We start from the raw sequence: 22,731 nt of genomic DNA on the forward strand, positions 1-22,731 counted from the left end.
CACCCGGATTGACCCAGCGACCCACCGCAATAACTCCGGCTACATGAGTATTCCCGAGATCCTCCGGCCACTTCTAGAAACTAGATATGTGAGCCAGTGTACTGATAAAAATATATTTGAATCTGTTGAGTATTCGCAGAGCGGTAAGGGTTTTAATATTTTTGCTTTCACTCAGGCCTATACGGGCTAAAGATGACAAGCTTAATAGGCCGTTCTTCTGAGTTATGCTAGTTATTGGAACAATGCTTCAATATTTCAATCAATGAACACTTTTATGATTCACTTGACATTGGCGGTTATAGTCGGTCGAATTGTTATAAACTATGCAATAGAAAATACTTTGCGTGCGGCATATTTTTGTCATATATAAACTCTATGGCTTTCAAAAAACCTCCTGCCGAAGTGAATCAGAAAAGCAAAAAAAAAAAGAGGATCTGACACCCCACATTTCTTTGATTTCATGAACGATTCGATGAACACGATAAATTCCTTGAAGCACTTCTTGTTAGTATCTTATTTATTAACCCATGAATGGATGTTTTGGTAAAAAAAACCTTAATGTATACTCTAGCTAAAATCTATCCGGCCATTTTCAAAGGTTTGGTTATATTCAAAAAGAACATTCAAGCCTATAGTTTTATAACAATGAACTTATACCATACTAATAATAATTTAGATACTATTACAAATTACGCGGGACTTTATGGAATTTTAACTTTTTTCCAACTTATTCCACAAGAAAACCATGAACCAATATTTTGTTGAAGTTGTTCTGGTGATTACATAACTTAAAATTTAGCCTAATTTAAAACAGGCTGATTCATATTGTCTCCTGAAAATTTAGCTCATAATAGTTGGAAAAAGTGACTTTTTCACGATAAAAAGTGACTTAAGTTGAAATGGCTTCAAAAAAAGAGACTTTAAAGTGATTGGCTTAAAATAGTGACTCGCTACCAGCCTAGTGATTCATGGCGCGGAACTTCTTCGAGTATCAAAAGGAGACTATGCCAATTATCGTGACAGACATCGATTTGAGCAAAGAGAAGAATATGGAGTTCACGGACTTCATGGAGAAGTACCTCAACCTCAAACTGGTTTCGGAACCCACTCAAGTAACCAATCTAAGTGGATCATGCGTGGACCTAACGTTCACCCGGAATATTTGCTTGGAGTACTAAAGTTACTTCCATCGACCGGTTCTATCGATATTGAAGTGTTAACCGAACCAAGCAAATAATAACACAATGTCCATAATAGGTCAGAATTGACATGCAACAAATAGTGTGAAAATTGATTGGATTTTTATCAAGAGAAATCTTTCATAAGTTCGTGACGGTCTCAAGCCAGGATACAGAATAATTAGTACTCAATATACTTTAGGTGTATGCGTATTATTTCAGTAAAACATGGAATTATTCCATGTTAACAGCGATCAGATGTTTGATAAATCATATAGAATTTTTGTTCTTACAGCAGTTTTACTTATTGGGCTTAAACAGCCTTAGCAGCTATTCAGCAAGACCATATTAAGGGTCGCGGTTTGTATTCCACCAGTCGAGGATCTTTCCGGGCTTGAAGTCTTCTCGAATTCCCAGCGCTTAAAACTTCTTCGTGATTGCCAAATCATAAAACATGCAAAAACGCGCCAATGACAAAGAAAGCTCTTAGTTGTAGTCCTAAGCTCAGAAGCAGTTGGAACGTATCGTCAGAAAAGAAGAATGAAATTGACATTGAGCCAAAACAGTAAAAACGTCTTGATTTTCATAAAACTTTTTTTCGCTGACACATATTAAAGGATTTCAAGGCAAATTTTATAATTTTGGTTTTGTTACATAATCAATTATAATTGGCAATTGGATTAATCCATCCATGTGAGAGAAATATTGAGGAAATGATATTACCTGCATGGTTTAATCAATCCTCGGGAGGGGAAGTATTGAAAAAATGCTGATCAATAAATATAAAGAGTTGGAGAAGTATTGGTGACGAAGTTGATAAATAAATGCTAGGGAGGGGAAATATTGTGGCGAACAATGGTCAAAACGAAAAAAGGGGAAAAAATTAAAAATTGAAACAATATATTTTTGGAACCAATTATACAATCAATATTTCATCAAAATTTTCAAGCAATGGAAATGGTTGCTACTCCGTGATTGATCGGAACTGGTAAGAATTGCACTACGATCCAAATGAATAAGGGATGGGAGTTTCCGCTTACTCTTGAAGTGCAATTTTAGCAGATCTAGTATTATTGATCAATAACGGCGCCGGCCAAGTCCTTACAGTCAGTTGGGATGGGGAAGGAATGTTAGGGTGTAATGATTATTGCTTCTAGAGACCGAGAATACCTCTGCATCTCCACAATCACCACGGGAAGGGTATTTATTAGTGAGGGAGGAAAAGATCCGGGAGTCACCTCTGGTCGATGATGCGATCCATGGACAAGGGGGAAATATACGACTTATATTTAAAGCTAGTTTTGGTTTTTTGTCTCGAGAAGTTTTTGGTAGAAGCTTTAAAAAATACGTCAACATCTATAATGTCGAACAATTCAAAAGATGTTTTTATTAATGACGAAAACTGAAAATTACATGTATATATTTTAAATTATATGAAACAGGAATAATGCCGACACTTGTAGTGACGAACTATACATAGTTTGTTTGAAAATTACATATGAGTATTACTGTGCACTTTGTCTCGATATGGTAGAAGTTTTAAAAAATACGTCAACATTCACAATGTCGAACAATTCAAAAGATAATTTTTAATAATGTCAAAAAAGAGAAAAAATATGTATATTGAAATTGTATAAGAAAAAAAGCATAATTCCGACACTTATAATGACGAATCATACAAAGTTTGTTTTAATATTACTGAAAAGTTACGCTTTCAAGAAAAAATGTGTTATCACAAGCATGAAACGAACTCACCAGTTGGTAATCCATCCTCGACTGAAAACTTGGCGTCTCGAAAACAAACCGTCTTGCTTGGGCCTTCCCAAATACCTACCCAGCAAGACGCTACAAAACAGAAAAAAAATTCTTCGGCGACGAAACCAAGCGCGAAACCGTGAGCAAAACCTATCTGACGACGCAAAATCGAACCGTCCTGCTTGGGTTTCACAAAGCACTACCCAGCAAGACGCTCCGAAACAGGGAAAAAAAATCTCCGGCGAGGAAAACGCGCGCGAAACCGTGAGCAAAATCTATCGGACGACGCAAAACCGAACTGTCCTGCTTGGGCTTCACAAAGCACTCAATATTTCATCAAAATTTCCAAGTATTGACAAACTTAATATGAGTGTAACTGGCGCTAATGGGAATAGTCCATTTTACGAGACGTTATTGATCGCTTAGGCAGCATCCATTAATTACGTAACGCTAAAATTGGAAATTTTCGACCCCCTACCTCCCCAACGTAACGCTTTTTGTATGAAAAATTTCAAATGTTTGTATGAGCCGTAACACTTGAGCCTACTCCCCCCTCCCCCTAGAGCTTTACGTAATTTGTGGATGCCGCCTTATTTCATGAATGAAATTATGAGAGGAGGCGGTGTCGTAACATGTGAATGTAACAGCAATATCATCAGTGTTGTCGTTTCGTAAAATGGACTATAGGTGGGAATGGGATAACATAGACAGCATCAACAGAACATAGGGTGTATTCAATTTAAAAATATATTACTTCCAAAAGTTTGGGGTTTTGTTTCTAGTTTCAGGGGCCTTGATTTTAATAAAAAAAAATATTACCAATCATTGTTTGAATTTTACTTCTTACCAGCAATAACGAAAAATCGCATTAAACTTTTAGAATACAAAACAAAATTTCAATCTAAATTGCAATAAAATCCAAAAAAGCCTTTGAATTCAAATTAGCAGACTATGAAAAAATTAAATGTAGATTAAAAAGTGTTAATTGGCAAGAAATAATCCGAAATGAAGGAAATGTCGAAACTGCTGCATACATATCCAATGAAATTGTACTAGATATCATAAAACAAGAAATTCCTTTCAAGAAAATACGACGAAATCTCAGTACAAAAAATCCAATATGGTAAAACAACCACATAAAAAATCGGAAGCAAAACTTACAAGAAACACCAGAAAGATGAAAACATTTGCAATCAATTGAATCTTGCCATCAGCAAAGCTTTTGAAGAATATAATTCAAAAATTTAGCTTGAAATAAAGTCCTGTCCAAAGAACTTCTTCAATTACGTAAAAACAAAACTAAAATCTGTCAATTTTCCATCCGTTATGCATCTTGACGAAAATGTGGGTGACAACTCAGAACAAATTTACAATCTATATGCCATTTTTTCCAAGAAATCTATACTACATTTTCGGAAGAGGACCGCGATCGCAATTATTTTGCAATTTATCCGGAATTTTCTAGAGATATTGGTGTAAATCAAATCCTGGTGCGGGAAATTTCAGACGCTCTAATGAATTTGGACGCTTCAAAAGGTCCCGGCCCGGACACGATTCCACCAATATTTATGAAAAATTTAGCAAAAGAGCTAACAGCGCCATTGTTTTGGTTTTTTAATAAAACCCTTGAATCCGGAATCTTCCCAAAGATATGGAAAAGCTCCTTTTTAGTGCCTATCTATAAATCTGGCCGAAAATCTGACATACGTAATTTTCGTGCTATTGCCATTATATCTTGTAGTCCAAAACTTTTCGAGGCAATTGTCAACGAAAAGCTCTTTCTTCAAATTAAAAACCGAATTACTGACACACAACACGGCTTCTTCAAAGGTCACTCGACCTCAACAAATTTACTTCAATTTGTTGACTATTCATTGAATGCGATGGACAATGGAAACCACGTAGAAGCTCTTTATACGGACTTTCGCAATGAAATAGAAAAATTTTACATATGGTGCAGAAAAAGCCTATTAGAACTGAATGTAAAAAAAATGCAACCTAATATCATTTAGTAGAAAAAGAACAACACCACGCATTTCAATTGCATTAGGAAATCAAAATGTGGAAAAATGTGAAAAAGTAAGGGACTTAGGAGTAATCTTAGACTCTAAACTTTCTTTCGCAGACCACTACAATACAATAGTTCACAGGGCTAATAACATGCTAGGGTTCATAAAACGCTTCTGCTACAACTTTCATGACCCATACACAATTAAAACTCTATATATTGCATATGTAAGATCAATCATGGAATACTGCAGCATTGTATGGTCTCCTTTCTCAGTGACACACGAAGAAAGTTTAGAATCTGTACAAAAACAATTCCTACTATATGCTCTTTGTAAATTAGGTTGGACATCATTTCCACTTCCACCCTACACAGCACGCTGCATGCTTATTGACATACAAACTTTGAAAGAGTGGCGTGAAATCGCAAGAGTCTCATTTGCAAATGATATCGTTTCGCAACGTATTGATTCTACAGAAATCTTATCAAAACTTTATTTCTACATTCCTTCTAGACAACTACGAAATCGTAACTTATTCTTGACAAATCATCATCGAACAAATTATGCCAAAAACGGGCCTTTAAATCAAATGATGGCCATTTATAATCAACATTGCGAAACTATTAACTCGGCAAAATCTAAAAACGCACTTCAAATCCATTCGAAATCGCAACGCATAAATTAAAACAAAATGAAATTGACATTACTTACACAACATTTTTTTCAATTTTTTTTATAAATTTCATAATTCTAGTATTGAGAAATAAAACAAAAATATGTATATGTAAAATGTACTAGTCTACGTCGGTTGATGAAAAATAAATAAATAAAAAACTGATCAATGTTACCCCGGATTACGGTAGTAACGATAACTTTGCCAGCGTAATCAGTTTTGGCAATGTATTTTTTAGTATAAAATGAATTTTTCTAACTCATATTATTTACACATCTCATGTGAAGCATGAATCTTCGGTAATGTCATCCATAATCATAAAAATATTTATTTTCGAAAAGTCGTAAAACTTATTCATAAACTGCTCATATTTGGAGTATTAAAATAAACTGAAATGTCATCGATTAATCTCTTATTTTCCCATCGAATGCTCTTTAAATTTACACGATCATGTGGCATTCAAGCATCTTTAGTTGAAAACTAAACGTAATGTTGTAACAATAGATGAATTTTGATTATTTTTCCTATGTTCTTCTGTTTACACTAAATTAAAATTTAAATATTTACATCTGTCCATTAACAGCTGGCTCTTGAATATGGGAAAGAGAAGCACCATTCATGGATTGAAAATGTGACAACGAAAAATGCTGATTAGAGCGTTTTTCAAGGGTCAATGTTACCATGCCGATCAATGTTACCCCGTTTTACGGTACAAATAAAGTTACATCTTCTCAGAGTTGAATGACAGTTTTCCATGGATATGTGATATGAAACAAACTAAGTTTTACAATTTACAATACATTTACCATCATATACTCCATTATCACTCTTGGGTTTGAATGTGCCATAGATCCCATGCATATTATTCTCACGCTTTAACTCTTTCGTGTTTGATTAAGCGCCACAAAAACGCCATCGCCCCCACACAATCGTGGTGGATTCTTCTCCATTCAGTTGACACAAGTCTTATTGGCGAGATTGAATCGGCAAAGCAGCCAATTCATGAGGTCAGTTGGTGGTCCGGCGGCCGTCGCATTACGATCATTATTAGGGGTGGGTTCACTACGATCGAAGTAGATGATATTGATGGCGGGGAGCTGTTGTTGCTGCTGCTGATTTGGGGAACTAGCGGCATTTTCTTGAAACTGCTCAACATTTCCTCCCAGAAGGTTGACTTCGTCTTCGGAATCTACCGAACTGTCGTCAATGTCGTTGGCCATCCGCTTGATGGGGCCAGCCTGAGCAAAGTTAAAACTCTGCAGAAATGAGTTTGGAGTCGTATTCTCAACGTTGAAGTATCGTTGAGGTGGATCCGCTGGAAGATATGTGTTCGATGGTGTAGGGGGTGGAGGGGGAGGTGTGGTGATTGTTGGGAGGTAGGTGTTTTGTGGGGGTGGAGGTGGTAGATATGTTTTCGGTGCACAATAAGTGGAAGTTATGTATGCAGTGACTGTTGTCGGTTGGATTCGGAATTCAGTCGTCGTTGAGGTGAGATAATTGATTGCGGTGCTGATTTGAAGTTCGGTTTTGGTGTAATATTCGGTTTGCCGGGGAAGGGTAACTGTCAATGGTGGCAGTGTCGTCAGAACTATGCTGGTTTCCGTAACTGGGACAGTGACGTAGTGTGTGCTGGGTAGATTCAGTGGACAACTTGGTGTAGAATAAACATAACCAGGGTTGAATGGAATCGATGGTTTTGGATAGTTGTAGCCGTTGAAGCCATTGGTCTGCGTTGCTATTTCCGGGCTGGCTATCACAAACGAAATGACTAGCAATAGCTGCCATATGATGAATGCACTGTTCTGTAAATAATGAAAGTTAAAGCGATTAATTTAATATCTGTTAACAACTAGACGTACAGGGTGTCCGCAAATTATCCGTACAAACTTTGAAGACCTGGCTCTATACAATCAAGCATAATAAATTCAATATTCTTGCATGGTTTTAAACATTGGCTCTTTAGTTTCTTAAGATGTAAGTTTGATACATTTCCGATTTCAAATAGTTGTAAAACAAACCCAAATGCCGAAAAGCTAAACATTACATATAATTTGCAATTGGATTAGATGGACAAATTGATGCGAAGATTTGCGAAAAAGTTACACGTCTTCTCAGTGAGAATCGAACTCACGACTCCCCGATCTCTAGTTGGAGCGCGTTACCACTACGCCATGAGAGGGCTCATGAACGGAGAAGTTAACCTGAATTCGATTTCAGCTCAATAATCACGTGGTCCTTTTTCGCAAAGTGCACCTCTTTCGGAAGAATTAGATGCCCATCCAAACACAACGCTTTCTATATATATCCAATGCCTAGCCCGAGAGCGCATTGTTTTTTAGGTATAGGAATAGCACACTACACTAGCCAGCAACTGCGCTGGCTGAGGTTTCTATTGTGTGGGCTTCCAATGGGTCGCGACATTCTCAAACGACCTGTTACGGAACATGAGTCCGTTGCTCCATAAATACTTGTTTTTAATTATGTTCCGTAACCGGTCGTATGAGAACGTCGCGACCCATTGGAAGCCCAAACAATAGAAACCTCAGAATTCTTCCGAAAGAGGTGCACTTTGCGAAAAGGACCACGTGATTATTGAGCTGAAATCGATTTCAGGTTAACTTCTGCGTTCATGAGTCCTCTCATGGCGTAGTGGTAACGCGCCCCAACTAGAGATCGGGGAGTCGTGAGTTCGATTCTCACTGAGAAGACGTGTAACTTTTTCTCAAATCTTCACATCAATTTGTCCATCTAATCCAATTGCAAATTACATGTAATGTTTAGCTTTTCGGTAGTTGTTAAACTTCCACTCGGCTGGTTAGCCGTAAACCACGATTCATAATTAAAAACAAGTAAACCCAAATGTATTGAGGTGTCTTAAAGGGAGCTGTTTTCCGAGCTTTATGACGGAAGAGAAATGTCCATAGAACTCACTGGATTTGAACCGAACAATTTTCTATTTCCAGTGTAATTTGAAGCCACTAACCTATAGATTACTTCAAATAATAATAGGACATTTGGATTCATCTCTTTTAGGTTTTGGAGATAACACATCTCCATTATGACTAGCGGAAAAACGTCTCAGGAAAAATTTAAATTTGTCTATCTCAGTAACAAGCAATCATTTCGAAATGTTTTAAAGTTATATTCTGTGTTAACATATAGATGTATAATAAAAGGTACATGAACATTGATTTTCCATGGTTTTCAATGCGAGATCATCTTTCCAATATTTTGCTGTTCGGATAATTTGCGGACACCCTGTAGATAATGTCTCGCAATGAGTCATTTTTTTTGTCATTGATGACTTTAATGCAAAACATCGCTCATGGAATAATTTGCAAAGCAATTAGAAAAATAATTCAACTTTAACGGCGTGTTTCATGAAAATATTGTGATTTGTTTTGCTTAAAATTGTTGTTTTATTGAAATAATTGATCAAAGGTCTTATTTTTATGAGTTTTATTTAATTATTATGATTTGTTTCACAACATTAATAAATTAAAATAAATGTTTGTAAAAGTGAATACACACATACACACACATATTTCAATTCGTACCAATGACAAGTTCACAACATAATCTCTAAAAAATATTTTCCGTCATATTTTACATGAATTTGCAGTACAACACTATTTCATCCTTCAAATGCTTAAAATAAATTACTCTTAAGCCAGCTCTAAACTGCTAAGAAGCTTAAGGTACATTACAAAATCAAACTTACCTCTTTACGATCTTGCAAAACTTTACTTCATAGATTGCGTTTTAAATGAAAATTACTTATTGGTATTAATTTAGTTACTGGTATTAATATGATCATTCTACATATCGTTCATATAACAGTACACACTTAGTTTTTATTTCGTTGTTCGGTAAACATTCTTACCGAAAACGCACTGTAAATCAATAACCAACTGAAGTTTCGGTATTGCTAACGAGCTTTACCGAACAAACTTGAAAAAAATAGGAAAGTCATAAAAATATTTATCTTTTTTACCGAAATCGTCATATCGTTCTACCGAAAAACTGTACACCGTCCAGATTCACTGTAGACTGTAAACTTTTACCGTACTTCAGTACCAGGACTACAAGGGTTTACCGAGCAAATGGTAATTTGTTCCAAACACCAAATATGCCGCCATACTTGTTTCGAAGTGCAAAACGACGCGTTTGGATTGTTTCCGATACTTTTTAAATTGTGTGTTCGGGATGATAGACACCGTTTTTTAAAAACTAATTAAGATGACCAAGATCAGTGTTTGGTTCTTCGTAAGTATGATAAGTAGATTTGCCTGGAGTTTTAATTAAAGAGTTGTATTTTAGGATGGACTTTGATGTTTCGTTGTGGGATACCAATTCACATTTCGGATTACAACGTCCTATCAAGCACATTCGGATACATGTAGTAATCCTGCCCATACGTACATTTATTGTACTTCTGAACTTCTGACGGTAGAATAGTAAACAGAATATCCATCATTTTCTACACGAAGTGAACACGAGAACCCAAAATAAATGAATATCATCAATATGAATTTGCTTTTTTTATCTTTTTTAATCATCTGGAATAAAATACCAACTGCCTGCTGATATTAACAATACGTTCGGTAATTAATTTTACAATCTGCTCGGTAATCGATAACGAACAGTTTTGTCGAATTCGTTTTTGAACCTAGGTTGGAACTAGCGCAACCCGTTCTGAATCACAGTTTCAACCTCAACCCGATTCTGGTTCGATCGAACAACACTTTGTTTGACGTTGGTATGTTTATGTGTTGATCACCGACCCAGTTCCTAAAAACGAAAACGACATTTGTAATATTTTGACAGCTGTGTTTTGATTTATATTACTGATCGTTCGGTGATTCTTAACTTTACCGAAAGCATTACTGAGCGCTCAGCGGTTTATATTTCGGTAAAAAAATCACCGGAGTCGGTGATATTTTCTAAGTGTGTAAGAATAGAAAAAAAAACAGTTTTTGTACATAACTCATTAATCATCGCAGTACCTAGTAGTTACATTGTTCGTTTATGGCAACTTAAAAATCAAGCATTCGTAACTGATAGTTCCATTTAAGAGGAAGTTGGAAGTTTTAGTTTCGTACTGCAAACTGAGAATAGTGAATGGCATGTTTCGTTGAAATTTGTTATATATGTGTAATTGTTTCTAGCTTGGCTATTTCCTAAATTATGTTTATCAATGAAAAACATTCAATAACATCACAGTTGGCGATAATCTATAGAATCAGTTTGAAAGTTATAAGGAAAATCATTTCATTAGCAAATTGTGAAAATGTTCAAAGTAGCCCCTTTTTTGTCTTGAAAGACACACTTTTTTCGCTATTCAAGCATTTTTTTATTGATGGATTTGCCTCATATTTTGCACATTTGTTACGTACATATTAAACTTAAATATAGGCTAGAATAATCAATATCCATCCATAATTCCAAGAGTTACAAATCCTCAAAATTAAAGAATGTGGAAATAATGTCAAAATAAGCCCCGTTTGACGTTATTGTTTACACATATTACTTCTGGTACTAAAAAACGCCCCAAAATTACAGTCTAACCGGTTAATTGCACAAGAATAATCATTAATATGTCAAATACTTTAGAAACAGAAAGTTGAGTAGAAATAACACAACATGAGGCATTTAGGTTGCGTACTAGCTGTTGAGTCAATTTTGGATGAAAAAATGCGTCAGCCATTTTGAAATGTCAAAGCTGATCATTTCAAAACAATAACCGTCGAAGTCGAAAAATCGTAAATTTCTTTGAAAAAAATCCCAAAATTGTATGAGAGTATAAGTTGTGCTTCTTTATTAACGCTCCTGACGTCAAAGCTCTGGCATATAGCCAGCAATTGTTCAGGATTTACTAAAGCTAAATGTTCACCGAAGAATTTGGTGTGCCCAAATAATAATGTTATATTATCACTTCCTCTATCAGAATTTTAATCATCCTTGGTTAACGATTGTCGGAATGAAGAGGTTTCTGTTACCGGCAAATAGTGTTCTAAAATGTTCGAAAAAAAATAGTTTTTAATAAATAACACGACAGTGGATATTGTTACTACTACTTTGGCAAATTTTGCCACTCGAATAACGGCTATATAATAATAAATCTTCGAGCTATTTAGTGGAATACCTATTCGTAATCCAACGTTAACATCCCATCGCAAAATTGCTAGTGTTTGAAGGAGATGTTAACCTACAAATTACGAAATCATCACCTCCAAGTTACTTCTAATACCCTCCGTTACATGACATATGGAGGCAGGCTTCTCATTAAACAGTCAATAAATAAACGATAAACCGAATTTAGTACTGTTTCATTTAATTCCACTAGAGTTTGTATACTTTGACAGATACGCGTATTTCGATCTCAACTGTAGGGCCGTCTTCAGTGTCGTGTACTAGACTCTGACTAGAACACGACACTGAAGACGGCCTTACAGTTGAGGTCGAAATACGCGAACCGTAAAACGGGGTAACTTTGATAGTTTTTTCGAAGTAAACTAGAATATCTAGGCATGCTGTTTCAAAGAATTATAATTTATATTTTTAAAACAAGTACTGGTATCCTAGCTATCGATTGTAGTTGATAGATTTCTAAAAGATTTATTCTGAATGGATATATAATTTTTCATATAATCGAAAGTCGGTTTTCTGTTTTGGGGTAACTTTGATAATAGAGTATAAATCGAACAAAATTGAATCAATAACGGAACATTTGTAGGACGTTGCATACCTCTAGGCGTTTAACGCTACATGAAAATTTCTGACTTAGATTACAAAAATGGTCCCAGTTTGTAAACATGGTTTTCGCTAAGAAATTTGACATCGAATCCATGTTCTACTACAACTAGGCTGTCAAGGATAAGCGACGAACTCATTATGACTCCATCAATTAGTGATCGTAGAACAGATTGTTTGTGAGCGTTTCAAAAACGCTAAAATCCTATATTTTTTTAATATTTGCATATAAATCCTCAAATGTACTTAATTCCAACGAAAATAGCTTTGACATGAAGTGTCATATTAGTATTTTTTACTTTTGCATTCGTTTTGCTTAACTGATTAACAGAAACTGTGTTATTTCGTTAAGTATGTCTTGGGTCTCGCACTATTAAAGTTACCCGCATTATCAAAGTTACTCCGTTTTACGGTATCTGTCAAAGGGTTCAAACTCTAGCGGAATTAAGGTGAAGATTAATCGAAGCCAAGCACAAATCTGGAGAACCAAGCATCCGTTTAAGCTGAAAACTTAACCGATTGCTCACAAGCTGGTGGTGACCAATCGATTAAGTTTTCAGCTTAAACTGATGTTTGGTTCTTCAGATTTGTGCTCTTGAAAATTTGAGGTTTGGCTTTGATTCATATTCATCTTAATTTAAAGACGAAAATTAAATGGTATAGTACAAAATTCGGTTTTTCGTTTGGCTATATGAGCATGAGCATGAGCATGAGCATATATGACCGTACAATTCGTAGTTGCTACTCCGTGATTGACTAGAGCAATCGAAGTTGCACAGGGAATTAATGAATGGGGCTTGGGATTAGCTAACCACTCTTCAATGTGCACAAATCGAGAGCTCAAATTTAAGAAATCAATAACGGCGCCGGCCACGTCCTTACGGCCATCGGGGAAGGGAAGGAATGTTAGCTAGACAACCGTCGTTACTAGAGACCGAAGAATCTTCTGCATCTCCACAGTTGTCATGGAAAGGATATTGGGTTAGTGGGATAAGGTAAAGATCTGGGAGTCACCAGCGGTTGGTGATGCGATCCATGATACATTCACACCTAACCCGTTTAACGCCTGTAAAGTGTTCATCGCTCACTCTCGCAAAAGCAAGCAATATGATCAACAGATCAAACACTACTGACCCTATCCGCGAATCACGCCACTATTTATACATGCCACGCGAGCGACGCGCAACACGATTGATCCTGCTCACATCACCCGCCCACGCAGGAGCAAGTAACGCGAGCAAAGGATCAAACACTACTGACCCTATCCGCGAATCACTCGGTTTTTCGTTTGGCTATATAATATTTAAACTTTAATTTCAAAAATGGGTTCAAATTTGAACCTTGACGCTTTTGATCATGTTTGGCGTTCACTAAGTCGACAAAAATTCCATTTTTATAATACTGGGCTGTTCCTGTCTGACATTTCGAAAGAGACACGGGGTGTGGAAAAATCTAATAAAATAAAAAAAAAAAGTTTTTTGGTGGTAAACAAATGAAAAACATTTAAAAATAGAGTTAAATTAGTTTTAACAAATTAGGATGATAGTGTTGTCTAATAACACAGAACATAAATGTAATGTTTGAAATGATACTAATAAAGAAATTAAAGAAATAAAATAAAAATAGAGTATAAAATATTTGTTTCTAGCCTAAACTTAAGGCCCAAACGCAATGATAGCGGAACGGCGACGGAAAGCGGAACCGGTTCGACAGCATGAAACAAACCATCTCAACTGAGCTGTCAACGGAATAAAGTGAACCAATTCAGAGTCGACAAGCATTTTATATTTGATGCTGGCAAACCGGTTCCGCTTTCCGTTGCCGTTCCGCTAAATTGAGTTTTGCCACGAGTTGCATACAACATTTTTTGCAATATCGAAAAATGCCGTTAAAGTTTGATTATTTTTTGGAGAAATTTCAAGACAATCCACATGGGCATTAGGGTGCGGCTTATTTTTCAAAAGTTCTCGAAATCAAATAATCGTGTACTCTACTGAATTCAAATCACATTAAAAGAGAAACCTCAAAATCGGAGCCAAAAATATTAACATATAGAGATGGCGCAAGCGTCTTGAAGGTGAAACTTAAGGTTATAAGAAATGACCTTCAGTGAAGTAAACATAACTTAATTATGGTTCAACCGATTTTAAAACTTTTAGCATCAATGCCTTCAATATTAAATTTATGCAACCTTTGTAAAACACCAAGTTTGTCAAAAATTAAAACAAGTTCTAATTAAAAGTAATTTATTCCAAATTTTTCATCATTTTACTAAAAAAATCAACTATGTTTGACCATAACTTCATGATTACTCAACAAATTCCTAATCTTTTGACATGTTTTTGAAGCTAATTCAATTGTTTTCAAGCCTTCCATACATTCACTAGAAAAATGGCTTGACCAAATTATTTAGCTAATACTGCACAAAAATATGATTTTTTTTAACGAAAAATGCCAGTTTTTTTTCAAATTTTTGCCTGTTAAATATTATCTCTAAAGTTGAAACTGGTTTTTCTCATTTGTTAAACCTTTGGAATGGACTTTGCAATAATTTTTAAATAATTTTTAACAAAACTATGTTAGCATACAGTCGACTCTACACAACTCAATGTTCTGTAACTCGATATACTTTATAACTCGATGGATTTTTCGGTCCTTTGAAATTCCCATACGTCGTACTCTCTATAAGTCGATATTTCTATAAGGTACAGTGGGGGAAGTGTATCAGTGGGGTAAGTGGATCATTTGTCAATATAAAGCCTAAATACTTGGATATGTTGAATGTTTTCGCACCATTGCTTCGTTTTAGGTTATATTCTTACGCCCACACTGATACTATTGCAAAACTGGTACTACACGTACACTAACACAAGCAGACTTGTTAGCTGCAAAAAGTAATTAATTTGAAAATTGTTTTCCATCAATCACAAATCCATTGTATCTCTGTCTAAAATCAAATTCTATTATTTTTTTCGACACATGGTGAGCATTTCAGTTCTAATTGAATGGATCACACTGAAATATATGTCATTTTTATGAATAAATACAAATATATTGGACATGGTACACTTACCCCTACTTTTTAGTGGGGTGGGGTAAGTGGATCAAGAATAATTATCATTTATTGGCAGACTGCTTAGGAGAATTTTAATAAGCTTCAATACCCGCAAATGTTGTTTTCCTTTATTTTGTTCCATTCCCAGGTTTAATTTGTTAAATTGGCCATAGAAAATTTGAATTAATCCACCTAAAAGTTTTTTTAACCTTTCTGGTATAAAAAAAAAATGTAAAAAGAATAATAATTTCAAAATTCACACGAAACTTTTCGTGGTTTATCTAAGCTGAGTTGTAAAAGAGCAAAATATACTAATTTTCCAATCGAAAGCATAGTCTCATACATGATTTGACCATATAAATTGTTCTAGACAGATGATACACATATATTCATAAATAAAACAGAAGGATTTCAGTTTGTTATTCAAAAGTGAATGTACCTAATATTTTTAAACCCAGAGTGCTTTTCGAAAATATCGTTAGGAATAATCCTACAATACTTCTGTATAACTTATGCGTATAAAAGGATGAATTTTCTCCAAATTTTTCTAATTACAATGTTTTTTTTGTTCTAATTAGTATGAACTAATATATACATACTTTTTATTATATTTTGATTAAATAAAGATATTTTTTTAATTTTAAAGTAATAACATGTAACATTACTAGCACTAATAACAAGTGCGAGGGTAATATCATTCTTAATAAACATAATCATATTACATTCGTTTCGAGAACAGATTTTTATTAATGGTGATCCACTTACCCCACCATGGTGCGACAAGTGGATAACTTGGCGCAAATTTTTAAGTCTCTCATTCTCAATACATAACAATCAGAAAAATCAAAATAAATGACGATTTGGAGTATAATAGTCTCTTATATGTAATCCACAGAAAAAAGTTTGAGTTAAACTATTCACGTTAGCTGTACATAACATTGAAGTTAACTATTGATTTTTCTGTATCCACTTACCCCACGGTACCTTAACTTGATATCTCCACTAGTCGATGTCACGTGAGTGGTAAATTTCCCTCCGGGCCCAGATAGCCGTAGCGGTAAACGCGCAGCTATTCAGCAAGACCAAGCTGAGGGTCGTGGGTTCGAATCCCACCGGTCGAGGATCTTTTCGGGTTGAAAATTTTCTCGACTTCCCATAAAGTATCATCGTACCTGCCACACGATATACGCATGCAAAAATGGTCATTGGCATAGTAAGCTCTCAATTAATAACTGTGGAAGTGCTCATAAGAACATTAAGCTGAGAAGCAGGCTCTGTCTCAGTTGGGACGTAACGCCAGAAATAAGAAGAAGAAGATCTCGATATATATATATATATATATATATATATATATATATATATATATATATATATATATATATATATATATATATATATATATATATATATATATATATATATCTATATATATATATATATATATATATATATATATATATATATATATATATATATATATATATATATATATATATATATATATATATATATATATATATATATATATATATTTCAAAATCATTCTTATTTGAGGAAACTTGGTATAATTCTTGTTTGTTGGTGAACAAATACTTGCAAGTAGTAATACAAATTGCAACACATGAAAATAAAAAAAAAACATTGTCGGTAAAAATAACTTGACTTTTTAGCATTTTGAAAAAAGTTATCAAATAATAGTTTGTAAAATACTATCAACAAATTAAAATTGTCTTCGTATAGAAGTGGTCATATATGTATTCGAAATACAGTAATTTATTCCTTTGATTTTATGATTTTTTGTGTTGCTATATTCTATAACTCGATAATTCTACAAGTCGATGGTCCCTTGAATATAGAGTTATAGAGAATCGACTGTATGTTAAAAACTATATGCACTATTCAACTCGTAATTAAGGCAAGATGATTTATAAATTTAAGGTTTATAGGAAAAATGCAATTTCTGGCAAAAAAAACTTTAATAATCCAAAGAAATTTTTTTTGTCATGAAAAACATGTTTTTGGGTAGTTTTAGTTGCATAACTAGATCAAAACAATTTTTTAGAAAAATGTGTTGCATTATCAGTTTGAAAACAACTAAATTTGTTGCAAAAACATACAAAAAGATTCGGATTGAGTATTTATGAAGTTATGGTCAAACAAAAATGTTTTTTTCAGTAAAATGACGAAAAAATAAGGATAAAAGTTTTTTTTTATCAAGACTAGTTTTGATTTTAGAAAAAAAATGATGTTCCACAAAGTTTTCATAAATTTATTTTGAAGGTAATGGTGCTAAAAGTTTCAAAATTAGTTGGAAAATAACAAAGCTATGTTTACTTGACTGAAGGTCATTTTTAATAACTTGAAAATTCACCTTCAAGACGCTTGAGCTACCTCTAAATGTTAATATTTTTGGCTCAGATTTTGAGGTTTCTCCAGGGGGCCATCAAAAGACGATTTCCCCGTAGCTCACAAAAAAAAAACACGTTGAAGATAGTTTCTCCTTTTATTTAGTGGCTTACACAATTGTTTACTCATTTACTTGCGTATTTATAAAAATCGTGTAATTTTTGAGCAATAGCACACTAAAATCAATTCCTTAATTATGCGCCTTACCCAGCTTAAGCCCACGTTAATAAGTAGTTTTAAGTTAACGTGCACAACCCAAAACTGTCAGATTTCCCAAAAGTGTCAGATTCCCAAAAGTGTCAAAATCATGTTGACCACGGTTCATGTACACTCCCGTGCAAAAGTTTGGGTTCTCCCCCTAAAAAACATACAAAAGTGTTCAGTAAATATCTCTGTGATTGCGCGTCCAATTGAAACTCTCTTAGCCGCATTCGAAAGACAAAGAGTTATTCTTACTTCGTATGTATTTTTCCAAAAAATATTTTTTTAATTTTGTATACTATATTTTTACTTAAAGTTTGGACATTTTTCAAAAAACAAACTGAAAAATCATATCTAATTTCCTCAGCATTGGATCGACCAAAATTTAAAAACTAGGTGTCATTAGAATCGTAATCTTATATTCTTTGAAGAGCACTCACGAATATTTTGCGGAAAAATCTGAAAATTATTCAAAATCAATGAAACAGTCATTCAAGTCATCGTGCAAAAGTTTGGGTTCACCTGAACTTGCTTAAAACACGAAATCTCAAACCAATCATGTACGCGCCATTATGTGCGCTCGAAAAAGCTTTAAACTATCAAAATCGGTTGAAAAATGGCAGAGATATTGACAAAAATTATGTGCGTGCAGCTCAGGTGAACCTAAACTTTTGCACGATTTGCATCATACTGAGGGGTGAACCCAAACTTTTGCACGATGACTTGACTCTCATTGATTTTGAATACTTTCCAGATTTTTCTGCCAAAATTTCGTGAGGTCTCTTCGAAGAATATAAGATTAAGATTCTAATGACACTTTGATTAAAAATTTTGGTCGATCCAATGCTGAGGAAATTAAATATGATTTTTCAGTGTGTTTTTTTTTTTTGAAAAATATCACAACTTTAAGTTAAAATTTAGTATACAAAATTCAAAAAATGTTTTCGAAAAAAATACATCCGAAGTAAGAATAACTCTTTGCCTTTCGAATGCGGCTAAGAGAGTTTCAATTGGACGCGCAATCACAGAGATATGGACTGAACACTTTTGTCTGTTTTTGAGGAAGTGAACCCAAACTTTTGCACGGGAGTGTATATGTGGTTGACAAGCTTGGAGGGCCCGTGGGTTTCTCTTTAAATGTGATTTGAATTCAGTACAGCACACGAATTTTCGGTTTTAAGAACTTTTGAAAAATAAACCGCACCCTAATGGGCATCCATGTGTAGTAGCAACCTGGGAGGGAGGAACACAAAATACACACGAAATATGACACAAAGTTATTTCAAACTGCAAGAAAACTCCAGCTTGCCAACGACAATCAAGGCAGACTTGATGAAAATCGCTAGTATCATATTAATGTGTACCTTCGATCGTTCTAGACAAACATGGAAAAGGGCGAAAGATTTTTATGCATTTCATTTTCGTTTTTATTGAAAAAGTAAAATTATGCGTATTTGAATACTTTATATTCAATCAGAATAAAAGGTACTATCGTGACATTACTTTGTTAATTTTTTGTCACGTTTGATAAGATGCAAACATATGTTTTGACCAATTACGTGCTTTTATCATGTTTGTCCATTATTTAATATCTGGGCTCACTGTGACAGTTCGTGACAGCAGAATCTCGGCTCACCTTGACGTACATACATTTCGTATCGGTTTATCCCTCCCAGGTAGCAACTCAGTATTTCTCAATCAGGTAGGCTGTGGAATGATGGCCACACAACAATCTGTCTCTCTTTTTCCCTCTTTCATGAAATTAGTAAACAACAAGGCCAGTAAACGTCAAAATCTCATGCAAAATCAAAACAGTGCAGAGAACCATTGCTGAGTCTACTTTCAAAGACAGACCAGGTAAGATGCCGCTAGCTATTTTCTACCATATTGTAAGTTTATCAGGTACCGTACACCCCCGCTAATTTGAACGGTACCTCATGCAAACCATCGGGGTTCATTTTTAATTTGAACATCTAGTCACCGACGCTCGAAGGTGAACTGAACTCGATACCCCCAAAGCACATGGGATTATTAACTGTGCAAAAATAAGTTGTTGAATCTTGGGATGAACTCTGTTTGTCCATACCAATTATTAACATTTGTCGTATGCATTTCTTATTTTTTTTTTATTTCGCTTCGATCAAAAATCTTACTAATTTTAGTTTTTTTCACCTGAGGTTACATTGGGTAAATACGACTGACTGATATATTTTAACACAGCTACTCAATTTGGAGTACTAGGCTATTTCCTTAAGTTAAGCACGAACGTGTCGAGTTAGGTTTAAAGAACACAAATTTGAATACTTCTTTTTTGCCGTGTAATAAAATCCGAAGCCCAAGCAGGACAGTTCGGTTTTGCGTCGTCCGATAGATTTCGCTCACGGTTTCGCGCGTGTTTTTGTCGCCGGAGATTTTTTTTACGCGTATCGTTATTTTATACAATCCGATGACTCTGGAGGGATCGGTTTTGCTTTTTACTGGCTATTAAGCAAAAATATTACTGCACAATCGACAAGCATTTCGCGAAATACTATTTATACTATAAATAAGCTATTGTTTTCTCTTTTGATTGCCGGCATTCAAAAGATTAAATTGAAAACACTTAAACAACAAATGCTTTCTAGGCGAATCCTGACAATTTACCTTCCCCAACCACCAACTCCGTAGCACTTATGAGGGTGTCGCTGAGTCGGTGGCCTCTCATTAAGTAAGTGCTACATCAACATTTCCTTCCCCTATCCCAAGTTACGGTAAAGATGAGCTTGGCCGGGAATAGTGATATTCATGCTTTTAGTATTCTTGTTTATGTTTTGAACAAGGTATACTCCCCTGCCTTGTTCCCGAAAGTAGTCAGGATGAGATTATTAAAAAGAAACATGAATGTTGCTAGTATCCAATCTACGAAGTATACCGTATCTACGCTAACGCTAATAAAATCTGCGCTTTTAGCCCAGAAATTTGACAAAAAGTTTTTGTTTTAGGGTGAGATTATAAGCTAAGCGAGAACTGTTTCCTATCTCTGTGCAATATTTCGATACATCCCATTGAAGATAGTCTCAAGAAGTACAACTTGCAATTCCAGTGTAGTATTAACCCGTATAGGCCTGAGTGAAAGCAAAAATTCTATAACCCTTAGCGCTCAGCGAATTCTTAATAGATTAAAATGATTTTTTGTCAGTATACTGGCACACATTTCTAGTTTCTAGAAGTGGACAGAGGAACGCGGGAATATTCCTGTGGCCGGAGTTATTCCGGTGGATCACTGGGTCATGTCGGGTGAGAAGAGTACTGTGCGTTTGTGCCCCTAGAGGTAGGCAAATTTCAAGCCACATATAATTTCCGGAATTGGCTAGCATTAGTGGCAGACAAACCCAAAAAAACGGTAACACTTATCTACGAAATACAAAACGTGTATTTCTCTAATATTTTATTAAGCTGTCGAAGCAGGGATTATGCCAAACACAATTATTGAAATCCTGTTTACGAAATGAATATTAAAAAAATACAAAAAGGCAGCCTATCGTACTGCCCCTAAGGTTTATATGATATATAGACGGAACAAGCTGGTTTTAAAATCGTTTCTTTTTCTTTTAAGGATGACAATGCAAATCAGAAGAAAGCATCTTGGCTGATTTATCACTATCATTAATAGATAGTTGTAAATTTGCATAATTAAGCATAAACCAATTTAGATCTTCCCATATTCATGTAGGTAACATGAGGAATATGTTCATAAGGCTACCGTAGATTAATCGTGTTAGTATGACCAATGATCATTTGTCAAATATTTTCCTACACGGTACTATAATGTGGAATGTAGACCTTGGAATGGCCTTCTCTTTCACTAACGTGACAAACCCAGTGACCATAAGTTAACGAAGGGTTATTCTTCAATTGCACCGCTTTTTTCAAACTGTTAGCTTTGTTTGCTGATGACGGTCTTCGAATTGTGGTGAGTAACTAATTAGTCCATTGTTAATGCTCGAACGCAATCACTACTGGCACTCATCCATCGGCGGTTCCCATCGAAAAAAGGTACTAAAATTAAGTACCATAATCTTCTCGCACGCGTTCAGATTCCTGCATACATGACCTTGCAGTTGTTATTTTTCACTTTGGTTGAACTTATAAGTTAAGATAAATCTCGATTTCAGTCTTCAACACTACTGCCACCTTCGTGATGGCGAATGGAGTCGTCTATTTGCACAATTTACACTCAAATCAAAGTATAGTGCTATGAAGTATTTTTTGCGCACTTCTGTGTAATAAATCATATTTTGCACGAAATTACCATTTTGATTGATAGATTCTCCAAATTGCACTTATTATCTTCGATTCACTAGCTGGCTATAGCCAATCCCCTAACTGTTAGTAGGTACCACAAACACTCGAGTACCACCTGAGTACCACCGAAAATAACCGAAACCGAATCTTCTCCGTTCGACCGTTGCCCAGCGACTAATCTGGTCCAATTCCAAGCGGCGCGGTTTTAATCGGAGTTTAATTAGATCAAAGCGGCAGATTTTCACCCCTTTGCTTTGGGCTCTCTTTTTGTGTGCGCCACAAGCTGGAGAAGAGATCTCTTCGGGGGTCTCACAGTCGAAGAGTCCCAAAGAGGAATCCATCAGAATGTATCATGAAGTGACCAGTGCACTATGGGATAGAAACCTGCTTTGGTTGGCCAAAATCTCTAGCGCTTTG

General features: G+C 35.1%; 1 protein-coding gene across 1 annotated transcript; it reads right to left on the reverse strand.

Annotated features, from left to right (window-relative positions):
• Nucleotides 1-6,397: 6,397 nt before the first annotated feature.
• On the reverse strand, nt 6,398-22,613 carry LOC5571194 (extensin-1). Its single transcript, XM_001653458.2, has 2 exons — nt 22,322-22,613; nt 6,398-7,417 (listed from the first exon to the last, which is right to left on the reverse strand). The coding sequence occupies exons 1-2, from the start codon at nt 22,322-22,324 to the stop codon at nt 6,566-6,568; spliced, it is 855 nt and encodes a 284-aa protein (XP_001653508.2). The 5' UTR covers nt 22,325-22,613; the 3' UTR covers nt 6,398-6,565.
• Nucleotides 22,614-22,731: the final 118 nt, after the last annotated feature.

This window comes from Aedes aegypti, chromosome 2 (assembly GCF_002204515.2).
Source record: "Aedes aegypti strain LVP_AGWG chromosome 2, AaegL5.0 Primary Assembly, whole genome shotgun sequence".
Taxonomy (NCBI): Eukaryota; Metazoa; Arthropoda; class Insecta; order Diptera; family Culicidae; genus Aedes; species Aedes aegypti.